This window comes from Podarcis liolepis (assembly GCF_965112155.1).
Source record: "Podarcis liolepis genome assembly, chromosome: 2".
Taxonomy (NCBI): Eukaryota; Metazoa; Chordata; class Lepidosauria; order Squamata; family Lacertidae; genus Podarcis; species Podarcis liolepis.
The window spans coordinates 109,281,687-109,308,459 of record NC_139555.1 but is presented as its reverse complement, the minus strand read 5'-3'; the positions used below and the strand labels follow the sequence as shown (position 1 = coordinate 109,308,459).

General features: G+C 43.9%; 3 protein-coding genes and 1 long non-coding RNA gene across 6 annotated transcripts in view; 1 reads left to right on the top strand and 3 right to left on the bottom strand.

Moving 5' to 3' along the window:
- LOC310701452 (uncharacterized protein) overlaps positions 1-12,921 on the bottom strand; it is a 137,038-nt gene extending 124,117 nt beyond the window's left edge. The window contains exon 1 of the mRNA XM_083492295.1: positions 12,432-12,921. The gene's annotated coding sequence lies outside the window, so the exon portion shown is untranslated. The remainder of the gene's footprint in view (positions 1-12,431) is intronic.
- Positions 1-26,773, bottom strand: part of LOC310701226 (uncharacterized protein) — a 98,943-nt gene that overhangs the window by 9,507 nt on the left and 62,663 nt on the right. Inside the window, exon 4 of the mRNA XM_083491788.1 lies at positions 4,731-6,225. Coding sequence (XP_083347914.1) covers positions 4,801-6,225 — 1,425 coding nt within the window. The 3' untranslated portion in view covers positions 4,731-4,800. The remainder of the gene's footprint in view (positions 1-4,730; positions 6,226-26,773) is intronic.
- LOC310702196 lies at positions 7,094-11,242 on the top strand. The gene is made up of 2 exons (XR_014523346.1): positions 7,094-7,173; positions 10,019-11,242. It is a non-coding gene; the product is annotated as an uncharacterized lncRNA (long non-coding RNA).
- Positions 21,530-26,773, bottom strand: part of LOC310701178 (uncharacterized protein) — a 42,927-nt gene continuing 37,683 nt past the window's right edge. For 2 of the 3 annotated variants that reach the window (XM_083491608.1, XM_083491607.1), the window contains 2 exons: positions 26,211-26,373; positions 21,530-24,363 (listed from right to left, as the gene is read on the bottom strand). In XM_083491608.1, the coding sequence (XP_083347734.1) occupies positions 21,989-24,363; positions 26,211-26,310 (2,475 nt within the window). In that variant the 5' untranslated portion in view covers positions 26,311-26,373 and the 3' untranslated portion in view covers positions 21,530-21,988. The remainder of the gene's footprint in view (positions 24,364-26,210; positions 26,374-26,773) is intronic. The other variant, XM_083491609.1, reaches the window with a different exon arrangement.

The following is a 26,773-nucleotide window of genomic DNA, read 5'->3' as shown; positions in this document are numbered from 1 at the left end:
GTGCAGAAGGGCCAGATGCTGATGCTCTTCGCTGCTGCCACGATTTACCAGACCTTGTTGTTTTTTCTTGAAGCAAGTCTATTTTTTCTTTTCCATCTGCAATAACACTTTAACTGGAGCCCAAGGTCAATCCCACGGCCAGAGTTTGTTTTGAATTGGAAAATTCCCCTGGCCAGTTGTTGTAACAATTTCAAACTTCCTCTAGGGGGACACAGTAACAGTCAATACTTGTTGCATTAAAATAACTCTTTCTAGTCCCCCATTTAACAAAATAAGCAACAGTTTCAATTTCAGTTAGTTTGCTGTTACCTTAAAATCAGGAGAAACCAATCAGAAACAATGTATCTCTCTTGCAGAGTTAGCTGTCAAAAATTACATTGTCCATAAGCAGCGCGCTTCACAATGCAGCAATCTTATTGTCCATTGGCAGCCCGTTCCCAGGCTTTAAGCGGTGGACTTTTGTTTCCTTTCCTCTCTTTTTGCAGGAAAATTTACTTCTCCCTCCCCCCCCTCCTGCAACCAAGGGAGGGAGATCTTTTGTATTGATGTTAGGATTATAGTCCTTTTCAGTCGACTTTCCAGGTCTTAGCTTAGAAGGTCTTTGCTTTGATTTGTTCACAAGAAGCGGAAGGTGGACTTCCTGTTTAAACCTTCCCGCTTCGGTGCCAAATTAAACCTTTGTTTCCCTTATTTTCAGATCTTCAGATTTAACCTACTCACAGGTAGTTGTTTTGATGGCCGAATTGTCACAGGAAAAAAGTCAGCGCTCTCCGGCAACAGCTGTGCGGCTTCGCTCCACGGAAGAAACAGTTGGTTCTTAGCACCGCGCCGCTCACCCCGTTCGCTCCGAAGCCCGTAGTCTGGTTCCCTTGTAAATTAGGGGGCGCTGAAGGTGCCCGCCGAGTCCCACGGTGACAGGCTTCACCCGCCTGTGATTTTTAGAGGGGTCCCCGCTTCGCTGCAGCGGAAAGACCAAATTTCTGCAAAGCTTAATCCCTCAAAGTTAGAGGGAATCCACCATTACCGATGGCGCCGACCCCGGAAGTCGAGTCTTCTCTTCTCATGAGGTGGCCAAAGTATTGCAGCCTCAGCTTCACGATTTGTCCTTCCAATGAGCACTCAGGGCTGATTTCCTTAAGAATGGATGCGTTTGTATAGACATGCAAATTTTTTAATGAATAAAGAATATTAATTTTTTAAAAAAAGTTTGCAATCAACTTAACATATGCAATACACTCGCTTTGCTCTAATGCCTTCTGAATTAACTGATTACAGGCACATACTTGGGAGAAACAAGAACTAGCCTTGCGCAGAAAAAGAAGCATCCCCTCTACTTCTCTTCCCTTCTCCCCTCGCCCCCACCCAAGGGCCAGGCCCATGCTTGCTCCCCTAAACCAAAACCTAACCAGGGACCCAGCTGAGGAGAGCTGCACTGAGGCGCATTTGTGAGAGCCTCCCTCTGAATCTTATCGGGAGCAGGAGGACTGTATAGATTTGGACCAGTGGTTTGCAGAGGAACATAGTTCAGAAGGCAGAAGATGGGAAATACTGGATGGGGAACAGCTTGCAGAAGAAATGGTTGCTCTTTGCCTTAATTTGTAACTCAATGCCTTGAAGATCCAATAGCATTTCTTTTTAAATGCTGATAATGCTTTTATTGTAGCTTTTTTATTATTATTTCTGTACGCCCTTGCTAACCAAATATTTATATATATATGAAAAGCAAATCTTGGATTGAGAAGATAATGGTTTATAAAGAAAAGGGTTTGTTTGTTTTTTTAAAAATTGTTTGTCTCTGTTCTAAAGAATGGCCAAGAATGATGGGAGTTGTAGTTCAAAAACTCAAGGGTGGAAAATCTCACGTTTCTTAGAACTTATGGGCGTTGTTTCCCAACATCTGAGGTACCCCATTTCCCTAAAGCAGACAGATGCTGATCCACAAGACAAGGGCAGCCCATCATTTTGGCATTGAAGGGCGGAGGTCAAAACTCAACAGATTCATCACACACCTTGAGCATTCCAGATTCACACTCTCCCCGTTTATCTAGCAACAACTTGCAACTTCTTTTCTACATTCAGTATATGTGACCTTCATTACTTTAATACATATATATGTGTATACAAATTTAAATACCAACACCAAAATATCAAACGGATTCCATGCATTTAAAATTGATTTACGCCTTTATGAGTTTCTTTTTTTTTTTTTTTATAAAATTTTTTATTGCGTTCCTTTTCATAGGTTCACAAATTAGTTTACATAGCAACATACAAGAAACATTTTTTTTTTATATATAAAGAAAAATAAAAAAAGAAAAAAAAAATTGAATATGTTACACATCATGTTTCATAAATTTACTTTCTTTTGGACCTCCCCACATCTTCCCAACATTGCATTCATTGTTCTAACCTGATCAGCAATTTGTTACCTTGTTTCACAACTTATTGTATCTTTGACTTTATTATGTTACCAATTTCGAAAGTTTGTAGTTTACTTTTGGTACCTTCACAATAAACATAATATATTGTTTCAAATTTGTTTCCTTTTCTTTTTTATCTACGCTTATTTTATCCTTTGCTTAAATAGGTTGCGGAAGCGTGACGTTTCCTAATCATGCACAATCTTAACATTCAAACAACTTATAATATTTTTGCAAATAATCCTTGAATTTTTTCCAGTCCTCCTCTATTGTTTCTTCGGTCAGATCTCGAATTCTGCCAGTCATTTCTGCCAGCTCCATGTAGTCCAACAACTGTGTCTGCCAGTCCTCCAGTGTGGGTAAATCTGGTGTCTTCCAGTACTTTGCGATAAGAATCCTTGCTGCTGTTGTCGCATACATAAACAGAGTTCTGTCCTTCTTTGGCACCTTCCGGTCCACCATGCCCAGCAGAAAGGCCTCTGGTTTCTTAAGAAAGGTATATTTAAATACCTTTTTCAACTCATTGTATATCATTTCCCAGAAGGCCTTTACTTTCGGGCAGGTCCACCAGAGGTGAAAGAATGTCCCTTCTTCCTCCTTACATTTCCAACACTTATTATCAGACAGGTGGTATATTTTAGCCAACTTGACTGGGGTCATGTACCACCGGTATACCATTTTCATAATGTTCTCTTTCAAGGCACTACATGCCGTGAATTTCATACCGGTGTTCCATAACCTTTCCCAGTCCTCAGACATAATGTTATGTCCTACATCCTGTGCCCATTTTATCATAGCCGATTTAACTGTCTCATCCTGTGTATTCCATTTAAGCAGCAAGTTATACATTCTCGAAAGTACCTTAGTTTTGGGTTCTAATAACTCCGTCTCTAGTTTCGATTTCTCCACCTGGAAACCAACTTTTTTATCCATTTTGAAAACCTCTTGCATTTGAGCATAATGTAGCCAGTCTCGCACCTTATTTTTTAATTTGTCTTGGCTTTGGAGCTTCCAGTTGTCTCCAACTCTTTCAATTAATTCCCAATATTTTGGCCAGTAGGCCTCCATATTGGGCCTTTTTTTGGAAACTTTGGCTTCCACTGGTGATAACCACCTCGGGGTTTTACTTTCTAGTAAATCCTTGTACTTCATCCATACAGCAAATATTGATTTTCTGACAATATGGTTTTTGAACAATTTATGAACCTTTGCCTTGTCATACCACAAGTATGCATGCCAACCATAAACATTGTCAAACCCTTCCAGGTCTAGGACATCAGTGTTTTCCAACAAGAACCAATCCTTCAACCAGCAGAAGGCTGCAGCTTCATAGTACAACCTTAAATCCGGCAGGGCAAACCCCCCTCTTTCTTTTGAGTCAGTTAGTATTTTAAATTTTATTCGGGGCTTTTTGCCCTGCCAGACAAACTTAGATATATCCTTCTGCCACTTTCCAAAACATTCCATTCTGTCCACGACCTGTAGGGTTTGAAATAAAAATAACATTTTTGGCAAAACACACATCTTTATAGCTGCGATTCGGCCTGACAAGGTAAGTTTCAATCTTGCCCATATATCCAAATCCTTTTTGATTTCCAACCAGCATTTTTCATAATTATCTTTAAATAAATTTAAATTTTTGGTGGACAAAAATACCCCCAGGTACTTCACTTTTTTCACCACACTTAACTCTGTTTCTTTCTGATACCCCTCTGTCTCTGTAGGTGTCAGATTTTTAACCAAAACCTTGGTTTTTTGTTTATTAAGCTTGAATCCCGCCACCCGACCAAACTCCGAGATAAGTTCAAGAACTTTTTTTGTGCTAGATTCTGGCTCCTGTAATGTCAAGACTAGGTCATCTGCGAAAGCTTTCAGTTTGTATTGTTTCGCTCCGACCACTATACCCTGCACCAACCGGTCCTCTCTGATCATATTCAGCAATACCTCCAGGACAGAAATAAATAACAGAGGAGACAGGGGGCACCCCTGTCGTGTCCCTTTTTCAATTTTGAGTTCCTCCGACACCACATTGTTCACTATCAGTTTGGCTTTTTGTTCTGAGTAGATTGCTTCTACTCCATTTTCAAACCCCCTTCCCACTCCCATCCCTTTCAGGTTTTTCTTCATAAACCTCCAAGAAATGTTGTCAAATGCTTTCTCCGCATCAATAAAAATTAATGCGGCCCTTGTGTTCCTAATTCTCAAAAGCTCCAATATGTCAATAATGTTCCTGGTATTGTCCGACATATGTCTGCTAGGGAGTTTCTTGATGTGAAGTAAAGAGTGAACCTTGAGTGGAACATTGCATACATTGATATGGCTTTTCACCTGGGTGAATTCGCTCATGAATATTAAGGTCTCCACACTGTCTGAAGCTCTTTCAACACTCCATACATTTAAATGGTTCCTGCCCTGTATGCGTTTGTTGATGTATTCTAAGGTTTCTACTTTGACTGAAGCTCTTTCCACATTCAATACATTTAAACGGTTTCTCCCCTGTGTGAGTTCGTTGATGTATTCTAAGGGGACCACTACTACTAAAGGTCTTTCCACATTCAATGCATTTAAATGGTTTCTCTCCAGTGTGAGTTCGTTGATGTATTCTAATGTCTCCACTACGACTAAAGCTCTTTCCACATTCAATGCATTTAAACGGTTTCTCCCCAGTGTGAGTTCGTTGATGTATTCTAATGTCTCCACTACGACTAAAGCTCTTTCCACATTCAATGCATTTAAATGGTTTCTCCCCCGTGTGAGTTCGCTGATGTGTTCTAAGGTCTCCACTACAACCGAAGCTCTTTCCACATTCCATACATTCAAATGGTTTCTCCCCTGTGTGAGTTCGCTGATGTGTTCTAAGGGCTCCACTACAACTGAAATTCTTAGCGCATTCAATGCAATTAAATGGTTTGTCCCCGGTGTGAGTTCGTTGATGTGTTCTAAGGGCTCCACTACAACTGAAGTTCTTTCCACATTCAATACATTCAAATGGTTTCTCCCCTGTGTGAGTTCGCTGATGTCTTCTAAGGGCTCCAGTATGACTGAAGCTCTTTCCACATTCAATACATTTATATGGTTTCTCCCCTGTGTGAGTTCGTTGATGTATTCCAAGGTCTCCACTACGACTGAAGCTCTTTCCACATTCAATGCATTCAAATGGTTTCTCCCCTGTGTGAGTTCGTTGATGTGTTCTAAGGGCTCCACTAGAAGCCAAGCTCTTTCCGCATTCAATGCATTCAAATGGTTTCTCCCCTGTGTGAGTTTGTTGATGTGTTCTAAGGGTTCCACTAGAACCCAAGCTCTTTCCACATTCAATGCATTCAAATGGTTTCTCCCCTGTGTGAGTTCGTTGATGTATTCTAAGGTCTCCACTACGACTGAAGCTCTTTCCACATTCAATGCATTCAAATGGTTTCTCCCCCGTGTGAGTTCGTTGATGTGTTCTAAGGGCTCCACTACGACTGAAACTCTTTCCACATTCAATGCATTTAAATGGTTTCTCCCCTGTGTGAGTTCGCTGATGTGTTCTAAGGGCTCCACTACAACTGAAGTTCTTTCCACATTCAATGCAATTAAATGGTTTCTCCCCCGTGTGAGTTTGTTGATGTGTTCTAAGGGTTCCACTACAACTGAAGTTCTTTCCACATTCAATACATTCAAATGGTTTCTCCCCTGTGTGAGTTTGCTGATGTGTTCTAAGGCCTCCAGTATGACTGAAACTCTTTCCACATTCGATGCAATTAAATGGGTTCTCCCCCGTGTGAGTTCGTTGATGTGTTCTAAGGGTTCCACTACAACTGAAGTTCTTTCCACATTCAATACATTCAAATGGTTTCTCCCCTGTGTGAGTTCGCTGATGTGTTCCAAGGGCTCCAGTATGACTGAAACTCTTTCCACATTCAATGCGATTAAATGGTTTCTCCCCTGTGTGAGTTCGTTGATGTCTTCTTAGGTCTCCACTACGACTGAAGCTCTTTCCACATTCAAAGCATTCAAATGGTTTCTCCCCTGTGTGAGTTCGTTGATGTCTTCTAAGGTCTCCACTACGACTGAAACTCTTTTCGCATTCAATACATTTAAATGGTTTCTCCCCTGTGTGAGTTTGTTGATGTATTCTAAGGTCTCCGTTTTGACCAAAGCTCTTTCCACATTCAATACATTTAAATGGTTTTCCCCCCGTGTGAATTCGTTGATGTATTCTAAGTTTACCACTTTGAGTGAAGCTCTTTCCGCACTCCATGCATTCAAACGGTTTTCCCCCCGTGTTAGTTCGTTGGTGTTTCCTCATTTTTCCACAGTGACTAAAGCACATTCCACATTCCCTGCATTTAAATGGCTTCTCTGCTCTTCCCACTGATTTCACAGACCTCTCCGTAGAATCCTGACCATCATCTTCCTCACCTGTTTGGGGCAGGGAGAGAATCCTGTTAGACTTTTAGGAAAGACTATAAATGAACTAAGCACATGTGAATTCCCATGTGCACCTTCTCTTATTTTAACACCCTCTCCATTGTCCACTGTCTCCATGTTCCAAATTTTTAGGAATGCAGATGAGATAATGGCAAGAGAAACCCATGATCACTCCATTCACACTTAAGAAAGCACCATCATTTTATAGTAGATATCTATAGTGGAACTGGCTTATAAGACACATCTCTGTCTTTTTCTTTTTCAAGTGAAGAAATGATCTCATGCTCCAATAGAAGTCTCTCCTATGAGGAAGAAGTATAACTGAGGTGTTCCTATGCCACATGTAAGTGTAAAATTATTACAACGTATTACAACCTAATAACAGCCTGCTGCATCGGGCAAAGACCCACCTAGTCAAGCATCCTGTTTTCACAGTGGCCAAGCAGATGCCTGTGGGAAACCAGCAAGCAAGATTTCAGCCCAAGAGCCCTCTGCCCTCCTGTGCTTTCCAGAAACTAGTATTAAGAAGCATCATTGCCTAGGACTATGATGGCAGAGCACAAAAATCAGCTTAATCCGTTTTTTCAAGATATCCAAGTTGCTGGCCATCACTGTCTCTTGTAGGATGGAAGTCCATAGATTAACTATGCTTCTGCTTATTCATCTTTTGCAGTCCTTAAAGGCTCATAAATGTATTATGGCTTACGTTTTTGTGAGCTGCAGTCTGACAATGTGGAATCTTGACTAGGAAAGCAGGTGCCACTATAAACCTGTGAGTCTTTTTGTCAGGTTTTTGTACTTATTTTGTACTTATGACTTAATCTGCAAAGGACTGCTTTGAATACATGGGTGGCCCTTGAATGAAGAAGAACAAGGCACCTTGCTTGCATCTGGATCCCCTGGGAGAGGCGGTGGATCCAGGGATTGTGAATGAACAAGACTTCTGCCTTCCGTGCGGTGGGAGTGGGTGGGTTAAAAGTGGGGGAGAGACCTCCCCCTCCTGTCCTTTTGGGAAATAGGAGCTTTTGCCGTGAGTAAGCAACTTAGATGGCAAGTTCTCAAGAGAAGCACTTTGGAGCACTGCTTGCTTATGCTATCTGTGTGTGCATGTGTGTCTTTGGACCTAGAAGACAACATACACTAGTGCTCAAAATTGTGGAAACCTTGGAGAAGGTGTTTTTCTGGGGTTTGATGGCTCATAATACCCACCTTTTTGGGAGTAATACCATAAAATTATATATCAACGGAAAGATACAGTGGTACTTCAGGTTACAGACGCTTCAGGTTACAGACGCTTCAGGTTACAGACTCCGCTAACCCAGAAATAGTACCTCGGGTTAAGAACTTTGCTTCAGAATGAGAACAGAAATTGTGCTCTGGCGGCACGGCGGCAGCAGGAAGCCCCATTAGCTAAAGTAGTGCTTCAGGTTAAGAACAGTTTCAGGTTAAGAACAGACCACTGTAATTTAAAGTACCACTGTAATTTAAAGTAGAATGTAATACAACAACTTTTAGAAAGGATTGCAACATAAATAAGCAGGACATTTGTCAGTGTGTTATGTGATTGCAATCAAGTTGGTTGGGGATTTTTTTGTTCTTTCAGTTAGTGAACTTGTAAAATGTAATAAAATACAATAAATGTCACAAAGAGTTGAGTTTGTGATTGCGGGCTTCCGGGCTGGATCGTGGAAGAAATGGCAGCGCCCAGGGCTTTGTCTGAGTAAGACAGAGCCCTTAGGTGGATTTCAGGCCACCAAGGAGAGGTTTAGGGGCAAACCCCTCCACCCGCACAAAACTCTGCAGAAGAGTGGGGCTGCAACAGGGTCCAGCTGAGCCCCAGGTCTCCCGTCAAACCGGCTCCCGCAGTTGCATCAGGGAGGGGAAGACGGTCGAGGTGGGCTGTCGGCTCCAACGCGCACCTGAATAACTGAAGCCTAAAAGCCGCCCTCTGAAGTGACAGATCTTCTGTTATAAGGTAAAAGAAAAAGAAGCTTTTGCAGAGGAATATAAAAATTTGGACTTAAATTCAATTTGAACTTCAAAGTGAGAAGTATTAAAAATGGAAGCCGTACTTCTGCTATTCAGGGGAGAACCCTGCAGAGACATTTTGTGAATAAGATGGAATGAGATGAATGAGATGAAAGCCCCCAAAATCTAGATTACAGCCTCTGAGTGAAAGCAAATGTATTTTTAACCCTAAAATTCCTGCTTTGCTGAAAGAACAGGATTTGTAAATAGTTGCCTCTCAGTTTTGACAAGCTCTGCGATTTGAATATCCAACAACTTTGAAATTTTTGAGACATCCACCAAAGTCTGGCGGGATTAGACCCTGTGTAGCTGGAGGGGTGATAAAAAAGGAAAGTGGCCAAGATATAGAGATTTGTTAATAGAAGAGGAGAAAGGTTTGAAATTTAAAAGTTATGAAAACTTGAAAGATACTTTACAAAGTTGGTTGCATCACAGACAAATTAATGAGCAATTTAAAGAAGATAATAAAAGTGGGTTCAGCTATACTATCTCAAACTTTCAAAAGGAAATTGTGGAAGGAAATACCAAATTATTGAAGAGAGCATATAACATTTTGCTATATGGAGAGACTTTGGATGACAAGGTAAAATCGGCCCAAATAAAATGGGCTCCGGATGTTGGGCTTAATATACAGTTGGAGGAATGGGAAAGTTTATGAAAACAAATGTAAAGTTTACAGATTGTATATCATTAAGAGAAAATTACAGTGGTACCTTGGGTTAAGTACTTAATTCATTCTGGAGGTCCATTCTTAACCTGAAACTGTTCTTAACCTGACGCACCACTTCAGCTAATGGGGCCTCCTGCTGCTGCTGCGCCGCCAGAGCACGATTTCTGTTCTCATCCTGAAGCAAAGTTCTTAACCTAAGGTACTATTTCTGGGTTAGCAGAGTCTGTAACCTGAAGCATATGTAACCTGAGGTACCACTGTATTTGAAAATGATATATAGATGGTATATCACACTGGAAAAACTGCAAAAATTTATAAAACAAGATCCAAGATATGTTGGAGATGTAAAGAGAAAGATGGTACTTTTTTCATTTATGGTGGGAATGCAAGAAGGTTAAAGAATACTGGGAAATGATATATAATGAACTGAAAAAAATGTTGAAAAACCCCTTTGTTTAAAAACCAGACTCTTTCCTGCTTCTAATTTTAGATCATGATACATGAGAGGGAAATTGGATATAGTTTATGTATGCGACAACAGCAACAAGAATTTTATTAGCACAAGTATGGAAAACAGAAAACGCCAACAAAGGAAGCAGTGCAAGCCAAGCTTATGGACTACGCGGAACTGGCTAAGCTGACAGAGAGAATACATGAGAGAGACAACATCGATTTCAAAAAAAGAGTGGGAACCATTTATAAACTATAGAAAAAGACAGTATAAAGATATGGACTCTTTGGCAGGTTTTGACAACTATATAAGAAGCAAAATCAGCAGAGTATAGAATTTGTTTAATAAATCAATACGGAAATATGGGGGAAGCCAAAGAGGAGGGAGGGGAGAAATACGGATATAGAAACTGTTCAATTAAGATTTGTGGAAATTTGTTGTTATAATTTGAAAATTCAATAAAAATATTTTTTTAAAAAATGTGTTTTGCGATTGCTATCAAGTTGGTTGAGATTTTTTTCATGTAGTGAGCTTGTAAAACGTAATAAAATTAAATAAATGGCGCAAAGAACTGACTGGTCACCTAGAAAGTGATGTAAAATAGTACTATTAAGTGAACAAGGCTACAGTTCTGAAGATATTAGAAGAAAAATTGGCAGGAACTTAACCAAAGGGGGCATTTCTAAATTTTGGAAGAGGTATAAGGAGACGCAGTCGCTACAAAATCAGACTGGGCTAAACCCATGTTAACTGGACAGCAGAACAATGGGACAGTGTTATTTGGAGTAACAAGACCAAAATCTTGCTTGGTAGTGATGGCATGAAATACGTGAGGAGAATCGGAGAAGATTTACATCCTATTTACATTGCACCTTCCGTGAAACACCCAGTCAGTGCTATGATCTGGGGCTGTATGACAGCAAGAGGTGTGGACAGAATTTGTGTCATTAATGGGAAAGTAAATGCCCCAAAATACATAGCCCAGACCTTAACTCAATCAAAAATCTATGGAGCCAACTAAAGAAACTTGTTAGTCAGAAGCAGCCCAACAATAAAACCCAATTAATAAGGGAAATAATTTAATCTTAGTTTCACATTATTACAGCTGCAGAACTAAAAAGCTTACCTTACTCTATGGAAGGCTAAAGATTACCCAGCTAAGTATTAACTGACACGGTGAGAATTTCTGTATATCTCTTTTATTGTATGTGTTTCACGTTTCTTCTTTATGACTGCTGTTGTAATAAATAATCCTTCATAAAAGTTATTGCATTACGTTTTCCATTAAATTATATCTCCATTGATATATAATTTTATGGTATTACTCAAAAAAAAGGGGTGTTAGGAGCCATCAAACCTCAGAAATACACTTTTCCAAAAGGTTTCCACAATTTTGACCACTAGTGTACATATTTACATCACGTGATTACTTAAAGAGGGCATTTCTTTAAAATCAAAGGCCATTTCTACAAAATGGAAGACTTCTGAAGGCAGCCTTTTACAGGGAAGTATTCAGTGTTTTCAGTGTTTTTTATTTTGTTGGAAGCCTTCCAGAGTGGCCGAGGAACCCAGTCAGGTGGGCAGGGTGCAAGTAATGATTTATTTATTTATTATTATTATTATTATTATTATTATTCCCTCCTTAGCCTGACCTGCTATGCATACTAATCAGAGACTCTGTCCCAACCACCTCCTTGAGCTTCCTATTTTTACTGCTATTCTTTACATTTCTATACTGCCCTTCCTCCGAAGATCACAGGGCAGCTTACAATAGAAAAATCAGAGTTGAACAGCACAGTAAGAAATAAAAATGACAACCGCCCCCTTACACAACCACAAATGCAGGTGTGAAGGCCATAGATTATTTAATGAGCCCAATGCCTGGGAGAAGAGGAATGCTTTCGCCTGGTGTCTAAAGAGAAGGAAGGAAGGACACTGAGGTTCACTTCCGAGGGTCTTCTGCCAGTTCCCTCCCTGCAAGAAGCGAGGTTACAGGGAACCAGGCAAAGGGCCTTCTCGGAGGTGGCGCCCTTCCTTCCAATTTGAAATAAATAAACAACTATCTGACTTTTAGAAGACATCTAGAGGCAGCCCTGTATTGGGAAGTTTTTAACGTTTGATGTTTTATTATGGTTTATCTATGTTGTAAGCCTCACTGGAAACCCAGCCTGGATGGGCAGGTACTATTATTATTATTATTAACCTGCCCAGCAATGCCCAAGCCTCTTCCCTTCCCCGCCTCCTTCCAGGCAACTCCCTTTGCACCAGATCTGGGCAGGAAGAATCTTCTCTCCTTCCACAATGGAACCCCCCCCCCTCTCAAGGCCCCATTAAAAAGACCAGCTCCCTTTCCTCCCTTCTCTTCTTCTCCCCGCCCCGGGGCTTCTCATCCTGGACCCCCACCCCTTGCCAAGCCCCTTCCCTCCTTCCCCGTCGCTGGCTTTGCACTCACCCGAAATCTGAGGGCGGCGGCAGATGCAGCGACCCTGGGCAGCGGGGGCGGGAATGGGAGCCCCCGCCTGGGAGGCAGGGAGTGACGCCGCTTAATGAGGAGGCTTAATTAGAAGGAAGCAGCTCCCTCCCCTCCCCCCTTTGCTTCCCTCCCTCCTTTTATCTCCGCTGGTGAAGCCGGAAGTCAGGTGACTCTGGCGAGGAAGGAGAAGTTTCTCCCCCCCCCCCCTCAGCCTCTTTCCTTTCCTTTGATAACTGGGGGAAGGAAAACCTTGCAGGACCAGCCAATGGGGAGACGAGGGAGGGAACCTGGGCTCCGAGTACAGGGAACATCAGCTACTGTGGACCCCGCCCTCTTGCAAGAACGTATTGTAATCAATAAACTCTTCACTGCCTCACCCATTTGGTTCAGATTGTATTTCGAGGAGGGATCAAGGGTCTCATGACCCACTCTTACAATGTAGGAAGCAGCTTTCAGCAAAAAAAGCCTAATAACTCTTCTGAGTAAATGAATCAATTATTTTAATAAATATTTCAATGGAGAGCATATTTTACATTCTCATGTTCATGCAAACATGGTTCCACTCCAACTTCACTTAGTCCCCACTTCCACCTCAGCAAAGTGTTATTTATACAGAAATCTCCTGAAAAGAAGTGTCTCTGTTTACATTATAGGGAGGGACCACTCTCTGACTGGCTTATTGCACCTTCATAACACCCTGTGTCTTTTGCAGTGTCCTGTATTCTCCTCACAGACACACAGAAACAGGGAACAGTGACATGCAGCAGCAGCAGCAGCAGCAGCAGCAGCAAGACAGATGCCCTGTCAAAGAATACAGTGGTGCCTCGCAAGACGAAATTAATTCGTTCCGCAATTCTCTTCGTCTTGCGGTTTTTTCGTCTTGCGATGCACGGTTTCCCATAGGAATGCACTGAAAACCAATTAATGCGTTCCTAGGGAAACCGCCTTCAGACCAGGTCCGGGGACAGTCTGTCCCCGGACCTCGTCTGAAGGCTGGGGGGGGGGGACAAGGGCTTTTCTTCCCACCCCCAGCATTTTAAAAAACCCCGGGACGGCAGAGGACTTCTCCGCTGTCCGGGCGATCTTAAAATGCTGGCGGGCGGCATTTTAAAATCGCCCCGGACAGCGGAGAAGTCCTCCGCTGTCCGGGGCGATTTAAAAGCCCCTGGGAAGGCAGGCAGGGGGGACAAAGACTTTTGCCCCCCGCCAGCCTTCAGAAGAGGTCCAGGACCTCTTCTGAAGGCGGGCGGGGGGCCAAAGTCTTTGCTCCCCCCCCCGCCTGCCTTCAAAAGGTGTCCCCGCTGCGGCGGGAGGTGTCCCCTGCCCCCCGCCCGGCTTCGGAGCACCGGGAGAAGCGATCTCCCTGCAGCCCCTTGCAGCAAAAGACGTCGGGGGAAGCGGGGAAGCGAAGCGCTTCGCTTCCCGCTTCCCCCGGACCTCTTCTGAAGCAAGGGGCTGGGGGGAGATTGCTATCTCCCTGCAGCCCCTTGCAGCAAAAGACGTCCGGGGGAAGCGGGGAAGCGAAGCGCTTCGCTTCCCGCTGCCCCCGAACCTCTTCTGAAGCAAGGGGCTGGGGGGAGATAGCGATCTCCCTGCAGCCCCTTGCTTCAGAAGAGGTCCGGGGGAAGCGGGAAGCAAAGCGCTTCGCTTCTTCGCTTCCCCCGACGTCTTTTGCTGCAAGGGGCTGCAGGGAGATCGCTATCTCCCCCCAGCCCCTTGCTTCAAAAGAGAAGACCCGCTGTCCCCGGGGCAAGCTTCGTTTTGCGAAGCAAGCCCATAGGGAAATTCGTCTTGCGAGGCAACTCGAAAACGAAAAAACCTTTCGTTTTGCGAGTTTTTCGTCTCGCGAGGCGTTCGTCTTGCGGGGTACCACTGTACCTCCCATTCGACCACTCCCATGAATCTTTTTTTTGGGCGGGGGAACCATGTACTTTAGATGCCTGCCAAATGTACACTAAGGATGTGAAAGCAATATTCTTCACAGGAAATACTGAAAAAAAGTGGAAGGCAGTTTTAATTTGTAAGGAGAGAGGGGACATTCTTTGCTTTGCCTTCAGTCGTGACAAAGCGATAAATTTAAAAAACAACCCCGATTTTCAGTGCTTTCTAACAAAGGATGGGGAAAATTCATAATTTATCTTGGAGACCACTTTAACAAAGTTCTGGTCTTCTTGGTTTCTGAAATTTCCAGTCAGTTTTGCCATTTCGGCATAGTCCAACAGTTTAATCTGTTATTCCTCCTTGGTAGGGACTTTATCTTTTTTCCATCTCTAGAATTCTGAGGGATTTTTGGCCAAGGCAATGACCGCAGAAGCAATTAAATGTTTTCTCAGCAGTCCAGATAACAAAACGTAAACAGATCTCACATTCCCCCTTTGTGAATATGTAGTTGCCCAATGTGTACGCAGGTCTAAAATGGTGTCATTTCCTCAAAAGATTTGTGTGTCTGCAATGGAAACGGGTGTTTCTTTCGTTCCACAGGTTTACTACCACTACCTGGGCATGGGGGACCCTTTGGCTGTGAAGTCCATGTGTGCTGTCCACCTATTCTCCTACCTTTGCCACCTTGTGTACCGGAGGTTTCTCCTCATCCTGTGGGCCGTTCCCTGCCTCTCCCTTGAATGCCTGCTCCTCGTGTTGCTCTTCACGGCCTACATCACCTGCGCCCACAACCTCGACCAGCAGGACGACCTCTACCTGCAAACTCAGCTGGACAAGAATGGCCCCTCCGTCCTTGAGGGGGAACTGAACCGGTGTGGCCCCAATTTTATATGTGGGTGCTGGTGTCCTAGTATATTGGGTCCTGAGAGCCTGGTACCTTGCACTCTTCCATGCTAAGCACTGAACGATGAAATGTGCCTTATATCTCCTTTTGCTTTTACGCACTCGGGACTTGAGTGGTCTATAAATGGGACCTAAGAGTTCTGGCTTCCAGCAGGCCTACTTTACTACAACTCTTAAAACACATATAAGGAGTTCTACATGGTGATCCCAGGTTGAGCCACATGGCCCAGTAGGTTGGAATCCTTGAGGAAAGAGGTGGAACTCCAAAGATGGCAGAATTCAACCCCAAGTTCCTTGGAGGGAAGTCTCTAGAGCAGGGGTTGGGGAAAGCCTATGGCCCTCCAGAAGTTGGTGGACTTCAGCCGCCATCAACATCTGGAGGGCTGTGGATGCCCCATACCTGCTGTATAGGCTTAAAAGGATATATTGGGCCCAAAAAGAGTGTTCCCCCCCCACTAGTGCTAAGAAGAACAATGAGTCACTGATAACCGACTGGAATTTAGGTGAGGTGGTCAGGTTGTTGTTGTTTGTGGGAGGCTTTTTTATGATTTACAAATGCAGACAGCAGGCAGGTAGGTCAACAGACAAAATGTTCCCCATCTCTGGCAAAGCTAGGCCCTGTGGAATCAGTGGGACACTGCCCCAGTAACCTCAGTCTGCCCCCAGCCATTCCCCACCTGCTAGCTGGCTTTACTTACAACCAGTCAGGGGATGGCTCTGTCTGTCATGGACTCTGCTGCTGGCCTTCCTGCCCTAGAGGACACCAGGCACACCTGACTGGGATTCTGCAGCTGTTAAAAAGCACAGAAGATGCCTCAGTTGAAATTCATTATAATAACAAAGCATTAGAACTGGGTTTTTCAATTCATTTTCTGCTACAGAACTTCTCCCCAAGGGATTTTTAAAGTATAGGATTTTTAACTTTTATTCACAAGCAAGAACTATTTTAAAGAGGTAGCAGCCTAGATAATTTGTGGAGTGGGCTGTGAGGTTTTTTTTGCTTTTTGCAAATATATCTCTTCAGCACAGTTTCTTCCAAATACATTTCTTTTCCAAGAAAGCAATCAGAATTCATTGCCCATCCTCTTGCTTCTGTCGCAATTCAGTTCCAAAGCATTCTTAATTCCAAGGCCTACCTGGGTTGAAGAAGACAAGGCCTTGAGGAAGATTCTGGTCAAGATGGCCGTCCAGCAGTGGACCACCTGCCTCTCAAACCCAAATATATCTCCATGCGGTGGGTGACTTTTAACTCACCCCGCCCATCAGAATTAATGACAAAAACTATAATTTATGTGATCTTTGAATCAAGTACATTTACAGGCAAAAGCGGGCTGGGGGGGGCAGGGGTTGATTCTAGGATTATGTCTCCAGGCTCCACCTAGCAATGGTTGGATCTTTGCCTTCATTTGTAACTCAATGCCTTGAACATCCACTAGCATTTCTTTTTAAATGCTGATAATGCTTATATTGTACCTTTTTATTATTATTTCTGTACCCCCTTGCTAACAAAGTATTTTTATACATATGAAAAGCAAATCTTGGGCTGATAAGATAATGGTTCGTAAAGTAAAAAAAGGGTGTGTGTTTTTTTAAAAAAATTGTTTGTCTCTGTTCTGAAATTTGGTTTTAATGTAAAGTGTTTCAATATATTTGGGTTTATTTATAAAGCAGAAGTGACCAGCTGCTCCCGAAAGCTAAAAATGAGCTCTGTATCAACAAAAGTTTTACCTATACAGTGGTACCTCAGGTTACATACGGTTCAGGTTACATAAGCTTCAGGTTACACACGCCGCTAACCCAGAAATAGTGCTTCCGGTTAAGAACTTTGCTTCAGGATAAGAACAGAAATCGTGCTCCAGCGGCGCAGAAGCAGCAGGAGCCCCCATTAGCTAAAGTGGTGCTTCAGGTTAAGAACAGTTTCAGGTTAAGAACGGACCTCTGGAACGAAGTACTTAACTTGAGGTACCACTGTAATTATTCATGATGACAAGTTGTAAGAAATGAGAGATTTTCTACCCCTGAGCTTTCGAAGTACAACTCCCATCAACCTTGGCCGTACGGGCTTATAAGAGTTGTTGCCCAACATGTGAGCAACCCCATGTTGGAGATCCCTGCTCTATACATTTATTTATTTTTTTGTTTAATTTCTATACCCTTTTATTTTTAAGAAAAACCTCAAAGCGGGTTAAAGCATATTAAATCAATAAAACATAAATAAATCAATTTGAAAAAAGTGAAATATAGAGTATACTGTCAAAGCAACATAACAGAAAACTAAAACATTATCTTAAAGATTTCAAAATAAAACATTACAAAGGAAGTCAACTACAGAATACAAATTTAACATAGTAGGGCTGGGTGAGTCTGGGCTCTGCCCCCAAGGCCAGGTGGGAAAGGCCTTGCAGGGAGTGGCCTTCACGCCTCACAGCCGGGCGATGTTCCTCCGGCCTCATGAGGATCCTCTCTAATGGGACCCAAGTGTGTTTAAGGTTGCAATTAACTTAATCTTCCCTAGATCTGCGTTTAGCAGAAGCATGTGCCACTCCCACTGCCCATCTTCAAAGTCAGAGTAGCAAACACATGTATCCTAAAATCACGCTTGGCTCTTTCTGTTCGGCATCGCTAAGGCTCTCCTCCCCCCCGCCCCCCTCATGAAACAACGGCCTCCTTTTAAGCACCCCAACAGTTATTTACCGCCCCCCCCCATTCCTCTCACGGCACATGTGTGATACACACGCTTCACTCTAATGGCTCTAGAAGCATCTTAGGCTACAAGACGAAGGGATGCTCTCCTGCTAAATGCACACTCACTGATTACAGTCGCATCCTTGGGAGAAACAAGAACTAGCCTTGCGTGGAAAAAGAAGCATCCCCTCTACTTCTCTTCCCTTCTCCCCTCGCTCCCATCCAAGGGCCAGGCCCATGCTTGCTCCCCTAAACCAAAACCTAACCAGGGACCCAGCTGAGGAGAGCTGCACTGAGGCGCATTCGTGGGAGCCTCCCTCTGAATCTTCCCAGGAGCAGGAGGACTGTATAGATTTGGAACAGTGGTTTGCAGAGGAACATAGTTCATAGTAATAATAATAATATTTTTTATTTATACCCTGCCCTCCCCAGCCAAGGCCGGGCTCCATGTTGCTAACAAGCAATAATAAAAACAAGTTGAATGACTACAACTTAAAAACAAGGTTAAAATACAACATTAAAATATTGAAACATTAAGATATTAAAACGCAGCCTCATCACAGGAGAAAAGAAAGAGGGGGAGGGAATCAAACTGGCTCCAAGCCAAAGGCCAGGCAGAACAACTCTGTCTTACCTGCAGAAAGAAACTAGATCCTGCAGGGCCCTGGTCTTATGAGACAGAGCTTTCCACCAGGCCGGAGCCAGTGTTGAAAAGGCCCTGGCTCTGGTTGAAGCTAATCTAACTTCCTTAAGGCCCAGGACCACTAGGGTGTTGCTATTTATGGACCTTAAGGTCCTCCGTGGGGCATACCGGGAGAGGCGGTCCCGTAGGTACAAGGTGGGTACAAGGGTCCTAGGCTGTGAAGGGCTTTAAAGGTCAAAAGCAGCACCTTAAATCTGACCCTGTACTCCACCGGGAGCCAGTGCTGCTGGAAAAGCACTGAGTGAATATGCTCCCATGGCAGAGACCCCGTGAGGAGCCTCAATGTAGCATTCTGCACCCGCTGGAGTCTCTGGGACAGCTTCAAGGGCAGCCCCACATAGAGCGAATTACAGTAGTCAAGCCTGGAGGTGACCATTGCATGGATCACTGTGGCCAGATTGAGATGGGAAAGGTAAGGGGCCAACTGCTTGATGAGGCGAAGGTGGAAAAATGTCGCCTTGGCTGTTGCTGTAACCTGCACCTCCATGGAAACTCTTAACGGAAGGCAATGGCACTAATTGGGCCCCCTCAAGAGAAGGGAGTTGGTCCCTCATTCCCATGCCATCCCGACCCAGCCATAGGACCTCTGTCTTCAAAGGATTTAGTGTCAATTGGCTCCCATGAAACCATCCAGCCACAGCTTCCAAGCATCTGGTCAGTGTGTCCGGGGCCAAGTCGGTGTGGCCATCCATCAGCAGATAGAGCTGAGTGTCATCAGCATATTGGTGACAGCCCAGCCCAAAGCTCCGGATAATCTGGGCAAGGGAGTGCATAAAGATGTTAAGAAGCATTGGGGTGAGGATTGTGCCCTGCGGCACTCCACACACCAAGGAGTGGCGTGACGACACCTCCCTCTCTAGCGCCACCCTATGTCCCCGACCAGAGATAAAAGAGCACAGCCATTTACGGGCTATGCCCTCTATCCCCATGTCAGCAAGGCGGTGGTCCAGAAGATCATGATCGACCATGTCAAAGGCTGCTGACAAATCTAAAAATCAGCAGTCCTGACCCGCCTCGATCCAATTGTCTATGGAGATCATCTGTTAGGGCAACCAGAGCAGTCTCGGTCCCGAAACCAGGACGGAACCCAGACTGAAATGGATCTAAAGCTGATGTTTCCTCCAGAAACCTACCAAGCTGTTCAGCAACCGCTCTCTCAATTACCTTACCCAGATATGGAAGATTTTAAACTAGGCGGTAATTGGATAGGTTTAAAGGATCTAGTAACGTTTTCTTTAAGAGCAGACACACTACTGCTTCCTTCAGTTCCCTTGGGAATGCCCCCATGCCAAGGGACAAATTGATAATTTCAAACGGGGGGTCCACACGACATCTGGACATGCCCTAATCAGCCAAGACGGGCACGGATCGAGGAGGCAGGTGGTGGGCCTACCAGCTTGGAGGAATCTATCCACATCAGCAGGGAGTATCCGATCAAAATGGTCCAACACTGGACCCGAAGACAGTCGAGGGGCCTCCAGTTCAGTCAATGTATCTAAATTGGCAGGGAAGTCATGGCGGAGCAACAGGACTTTCTCCACAAAAAAGCTTGCGAATGCCTCACAACTATGGGTCGAATTTGTGCCTAAATTTGGTTGTCCTCCTAAGGACGTTATCGACCTAATTATTCTAAAAAGTTGTGCCAGGCGAGAGCTAGCAGATGCAATGGAAACTGTGAAGTAAGATTTCTTAGCAGCTTTCACAGCCATCTCATAGGCTTTCACAAGTGTCCTATAAGATGTTCTTGAAACTCCGTCACGAGTCCGTCGCCATACTTGCTCTAGCCGTCTCACATCCCGCTTCATTTTCTGGAGCTCTTCAGTAAACCAAGGGACCCGGTTTCGATGGGGTCACAGAGGGTGCTTAGACGACCTCATTGATGGCTGCCAATAGCCGGTTATTCCAGTCCTCGACAAGGTCATCTAATGAGTCGCCAGGAGGAGCAGGGTCCCGCAAGGCCTGATGGAATCTATCAGGATCCATCAGCCTTCATGGGCAAGCCCAAATAGGCTCGCCACCCGAGCAGGGAAGGAGCGGGAAGTCAATCAGAAGGCAGAAGCTGGGAAGTACTGGATGGGGAACAGCTTGGAGAAGAAACTCGGGGGGGGGGAATAACAGATTCACTGTCTCTGGAAAGCATCCATCCGCTTTCCCCAAGGTCAAGGAGAGTTGCAAAAGTGGCAGGACAGAACGCACAGTGGGTACAGGCTCAGGTTAGGAGACGCAGAAGTGACGGGGGTGACTAGGGATGTGAGGGGGTGGACCTCTTCATTGGGAGCACTGTCATTTCTAGAAGACGGGTTCTTTGTTCTCTCGCTGGGATCATTAAAGTTTCTAATGGGTAAGAAGACTCCTTTCCCTTTGTTCTGCTTATCTACGGCCAAGGGGGAAGGAAGTCAATTCCCTGAAGCCTGACAGATGCTGATCCACAAGACAAGGGCAGCCCATCATTTTGGCAGTGAAGGGCAGAGGTCAAAACTCAACAGATTCATCACACACCTTGAGCATTCCAGATTGACACTCTACGTGTTTATCTAGCAACAACTTCCAACTTCTTTTGTACCTTTAGTATATGTGACCTTCATTACTTTAATACATATATATGTGAACATTCCAGATTCACACTCTCCCCCTTTTTATCTAGCAACAACTAGCAAGTTATTTTGTACATTTACTATATGTGACTTGTCAGCATCGCCCTTGAGCCACCAACTGGACTCATCCACTTCAGCCCCGACTGGGCTAGGCGAGCTGGGTAGCACTTCCAGACACCACCTTCTATACAGGAACAGGTCAAAGTGCTGTGGACTCACAGCTTAGAGTTGTGAGCACCGGATTCACTCCAACAAGAAGACAGTCGTCGCACAGCAGAGTATAGCAGACCATAAACGACTCGGAGAGCAGCTCTGTAGAATATCTTCTTTATTCTATCTACAACTATAATACACAACTATATACAGAGCTAAATGAGGTCTAAATGAAAAATGCTGAACTGCACTGAATGTCTGCAGCTGCTCTTAGCAGCAACCTTATCTCGCTCTCTCTAAAACTCAGTCTCTCTCTCTTTGATGTGAGGTTGGAGTGAAATAAGTAGAGAGCAGAAACTGCCCCTCCTCTCTAGAGAATCAGCAGAGAACATCAGCAGATTCTTGGATATGGGAGGGGTGAAATCTCCTCATTATTTAACACATATATGTGTGTATACAAATTTCAATACAAACAACAGAACATCTCACAGGTTCCATGCATTTAAAATTGATTTCTGCCTTTATGAGTTTCTTGATATGAAGCAAAGAGTGAAAACTGAGTGGAACACTGCATACATTTATATAGCATTTCATCTGTGTGAATTTGCTTATGAATATTAAGGAAGGTCTCCACTGCATCTGCAGCTCTTTCCACATTCCCTACATTGTGGTTTCCCCCCTGTGTGTGTTAGCTGATGTTTCCTAAGGTGTCTACTTTGACTGAAGTTCTTGCCACAGTCCCTACATTTAAACAATTTCCCCCCTATGTGAGTTTGTTGATGCATTCTAAGGTCTCCACTTTGACTGAAGTTCTTTCCACATTCAATGCAACTAAATGGTTTCTCCGTGTGAGTTTGTTGATGTCTTCTAAGGTTTCCACTAAGACTGAAGCTCTTTCCACATTCAATGCATTTAAATGGTTTCTCCCCTGTGTGAGTCCGTTGATGTGTTCTAAGATTGCCAGTATGACTGAAGCTCTTTCCACATTCAATGCATTTAAATGGTTTCTCCCCTGTGTGAGTTCGTTGATGTCTTCTAAGTTTTCCACTAAGACTGAAGCTCTTTCCACATTCAATGCATTTAAATGGTTTCTCCCCTGTGTGAGTTCGTTGATGTCTTCTAAGTTTTCCACTAAGACTGAAGCTCTTTCCACATTCAATACATTTAAATGGTTTCTCCCCCGTGTGAGTTTGTTGATGCATTCTAAGGTCTCCACTTTGACTGAAGTTCTTTCCACATTCAATGCAACTAAATGGTTTCTCTGTGTGAGTTTGTTGATGTGTTCTAAGGTGACCACTACGCCTGAAGCCCCTTCCACATTCTATACAGTTAAATGGTTTCTCCCCTGTGTGAGTTTGTTGATGTCTTCTAAGGTTTCCACTAAGACTGAAGCTCTTTCCACATTCAATGCATTTAAATGGTTTCTCCCCTGTGTGAGTCCGTTGATGTATTCTAAGGTCTCCACTATGACTGAAGCCCCTTCCACATTCTATACAGTTAAATGGTTTCTCCCCTGTGTGAGTTTGTTGATGTCTTCTAAGGTTTCCACTAAGACTGAAGCTCTTTCCACATTCAATGCATTTAAATGGTTTCTCCCCTGTGTGAGTTCGTTGATGAATTCTAAGGTTTCCAATTTGACTGAAGCTCTTTCCACATTCAATACATGTAAATAGTTTCTCCCACGTGTGAGTTTGTTGATGCATTCTAAGGTCTCCACTTTGACTGAAGTTCTTTCCACATTCAATGCAACTAAATGGTTTCTCTGTGTGAGTTTGTTGATGTGTTCTAAGGTGACCACTACGCGTGAAGCCCTTTCCACATTCTATACAGTTAAATGGTTTCTCCCCTGTGTGAGTTTGTTGATGTCTTCTAAGTGTTCCACTACGACTGAAGCTCTTTCCACATTCAATGCATTTAAATGGTTTCTCCCCTGTGTGAGTCCGTTGATGTATTCTAAGGTCTCCACTATGACTGAAGCTCTTTCCACATTCAATGCATTTAAATGGTTTCTCCCCTGTGTGAGTTCGTTGATGAATTCTAAGGTTTCCAATTTGACTGAAGCTCTTTCCACATTCAATACATGTAAATAGTTTCTCCCCCGTGTGAGTTTGTTGATGCATTCTAAGGTCTCCACTTTGACTGAAGTTCTTTCCACATTCAATGCAACTAAATGGTTTCTCTGTGTGAGTTTGTTGATGTGTTCTAAGGTGACCACTACGCGTGAAGCCCCTTCCACATTCTATACAGTTAAATGGTTTCTCCCCTGTGTGAGTTTGTTGATGTGTTCTAAGGTGACCACTACGCCTGAAGCCCCTTCCACATTCTATACAGTTAAATGGTTTCTCCCCTGTGTGAGTCCGTTGATGTATTCTAAGATGATCACTTTGACTGAAGCTCTTTCCACATTCAATACATTTGAATGGTTTCTCCCCTGTGTGAGTACGTTGATGTATTCTAAGGTTTCCACTTTGACTGCAGCTCTTTCCACATTCAATACATGTAAATGGTTTCTCCCCCGTGTGAGTTCGTTGATGTATTCTAAGTGTTCCACTACGACTGAAGCTCTTTCCACATTCAATACATTTAAATGGTTTCTCCCCTGTGTGAGTTCGTTGGTGTATTCTTAGGTTTCCACTATCACTGAAGTTCTTTCCACATTCAATACATTTGAATGGTTTCTCCCCTGTGTGAATTTGTTGATGTATTCTAAGGTCTCCACTTTGACTGAAGTTTTTTCCACATTCAATACATTTGAATGGTTTCTCCCTGGTGTGAGTTCGTTGATGTATTCTAAATGTTCCACTTTTATGGAAGCTCTTTCTGCACTCCATGCATTCAAATGGTTTCTCCCCCATGTGAGTTCCTTGGTGTATCCTCATTCTTCCACAGTGACTAAAGCACATTCCACATTCCCTGCATTTAAACTGTTTCTTTGTTCTTCCCAATGAATTCACAGATGGCGCCGTAGAATTCTGACCATCGTCTTCCTCACCTGTTTGGGAGTGGGGGGGGGGAGAGAGAATCCTGTTAGACTTTTAAAAAAGACAAAAAAGGAACTGAACACATGTGAAGTCCCATGTGCACCTTCTCTTATTTTCACTCCATTGTCCACTGTCTCCATGTTCCAATTTTTTAGGAATAAAGAAGAGATAATGGCAAGAGCAACCCATGATCATGTCGGAAATCAAGCCTTTATCAGGAGAAACTGTCAACACTCCCAGGCACCCGGCTTGGACTCCTGTTGACCTCCCTGTCTGCATTCCTCAGCAAGATCCAGGCAGAGGTCACGATAGGCGATCCTTCTCAGCGTGAGAAGAACGTCCCCCTCTTTGTTGCCCCCCCAGCAGGGGAAAGAGACAGACAGAAACGTATTTACATGCCTTTATTTCTGTCTTTGCAGCGTTACAAAAAAACATGACTGCTCTCTTCAAACTCCAGCAGTCGAGAGACAAACACTTCCTGTACAGCTCATATTACACTCTGAGCTAATTCCGGTGCCCTCTGTTTCCCACGGACAGTCCCAACATCATGTGATGTTTTCAAACTAGCAGCTCGCAGCTGCATTGCTTCTATATCGTAACAGATCACTCCATTCACACTTAAGAAATCGCCATCATTTTATAATAGATATCTACGGTGGAACTGGCTTATAAGACTGGCTTATAAGACACATCTGTCTTTTTCTTTTTCAAGTGAGGAAATGATCTCAGGCTCCAACAGCAGTCTCTCCTATGAGTAAGAAGTAAAACTGAAATGTTCTTATGCCACATGTAAGTGTAAAAATATTGCAATATATTAGACCCTAAACAGAGCCTGCTGCATTGGGAAAAGGCCCACCTAGTCCAGCACCCTGTTCTCACAGTGGCCAAGCAGAAGCCTGGGGGAAACCAGCAAGCAAGATTTCAGCCCAAGAGCCCTCTGCCCTCCTGTGCTTTCCAGAAACTAGTATTAAGAAGCATTATTGCCTAGGACTGTGAGGGCAGAGCACAGACATCAGTCTAATAATTTTTTTCAAGCTACCCTAGTTGCTGGCAGTCACTGTCTCCTGTGCTTCTGTTTATTCATCTTTTGCAGGCCTAAAAGGCTCATAAAGGTATTATGACCTAAAGGTATTTGTGGGCTGCAGTCTGACAAAGGGGACTCTTGATTAGGAAAGCTGGTGACACTATAAACCGGTGAGTCTCTTTGTTGGTTTTGTGCACATATTTTGAAATTTGTACCAAGGTTGTACCACTGTAGGTCCATGTAAGCTTATGGAGGGACAGAATTACAGGGGCGCTATAAATTATTATCCCACTCACTCTCACACACAATCCGTCTGTAAGAATGGCAAGTTTACACTATTTGGTTATAATACTGGCCACCCTCGGTCTTCATATGCCCAATCCTATGTGCAGAGCCTCCAGCCACATGAACTGTGTATCATGATAACAGGTCCTTTGTCTCGAAAGCCCACGGAACTGGGGAGGTGCATGCATCTACTGTATTTTGAATCTGGTGGAATGTATCACTCTGACCCAGTCTTTAAAAAAATAAAAGTAACATAAACTATTTAAATATATGAAATATAATGACAGGAAGCATTTCCATAGCCCCCTTCACCCATTTTTCTGGATTGGTGAACAACATCATTATCGTCACTTAATCCTGCAGTGGAAATAACACCAGAGATTCCAAAAACAAAGAGCTGCTTTGGAGAAGGCCTCACCCCTCCCTCCCTCCCTCCCTCCCTCCTTCCTGCCTGGCCCTTCCTGCCTTTGGCCTCCTCTCCATCTTTTCCTCTTTCTCCCTCCACCATCCAGCCATCCATGTTCCCATCTCCTCTCCCCTGAAACTCACCAGATTTCTCCGAGGGTCCCGGGAGGGGATGCTCAAAGGTTGCAGGGAGGGATGCAGGAGACAGCTTGACCAGGTCAACTGTCCATCTTCCTCCGTCCATCCTGACCAGGTTTGCAGGTTCAACTTCTTCAGGAACACAGAAGTCAGGGCAAGTTGTAGCTTCCTGGGAGGAAGGAAGAAGTCAAGGGCGTCTCAGAGCCCCTGCAGGGATTTTGCCCAACACATTCTGTTGCCCCTGTAGAAGCCCCTATTGGGCATCCGCTTCCCAAGAGCCTCCACCCATTTTCAAACACCTTTGGGAATTCCTTCCGTCTGCCTGTCCCTTCTCCCTTCCTAAGGCTGGCATGGTATGGGCATTAGTGGCCTTGTGGCAGTTGCCCAAAGGGCCACAATAAATGTAACAATGTGTACCCCTTTAAATCCTTGAGTATGCTTCTAATAAAGAAGTTATGGTAGCCTGTGCTTTATGAAACTGGCTATCTTGCAAGTTGCCACCTCCCAATTGGGGCAGAAATACAGCTAATATGGGAATCACAAAGATACAGCAGAAAGCTAGAACATGA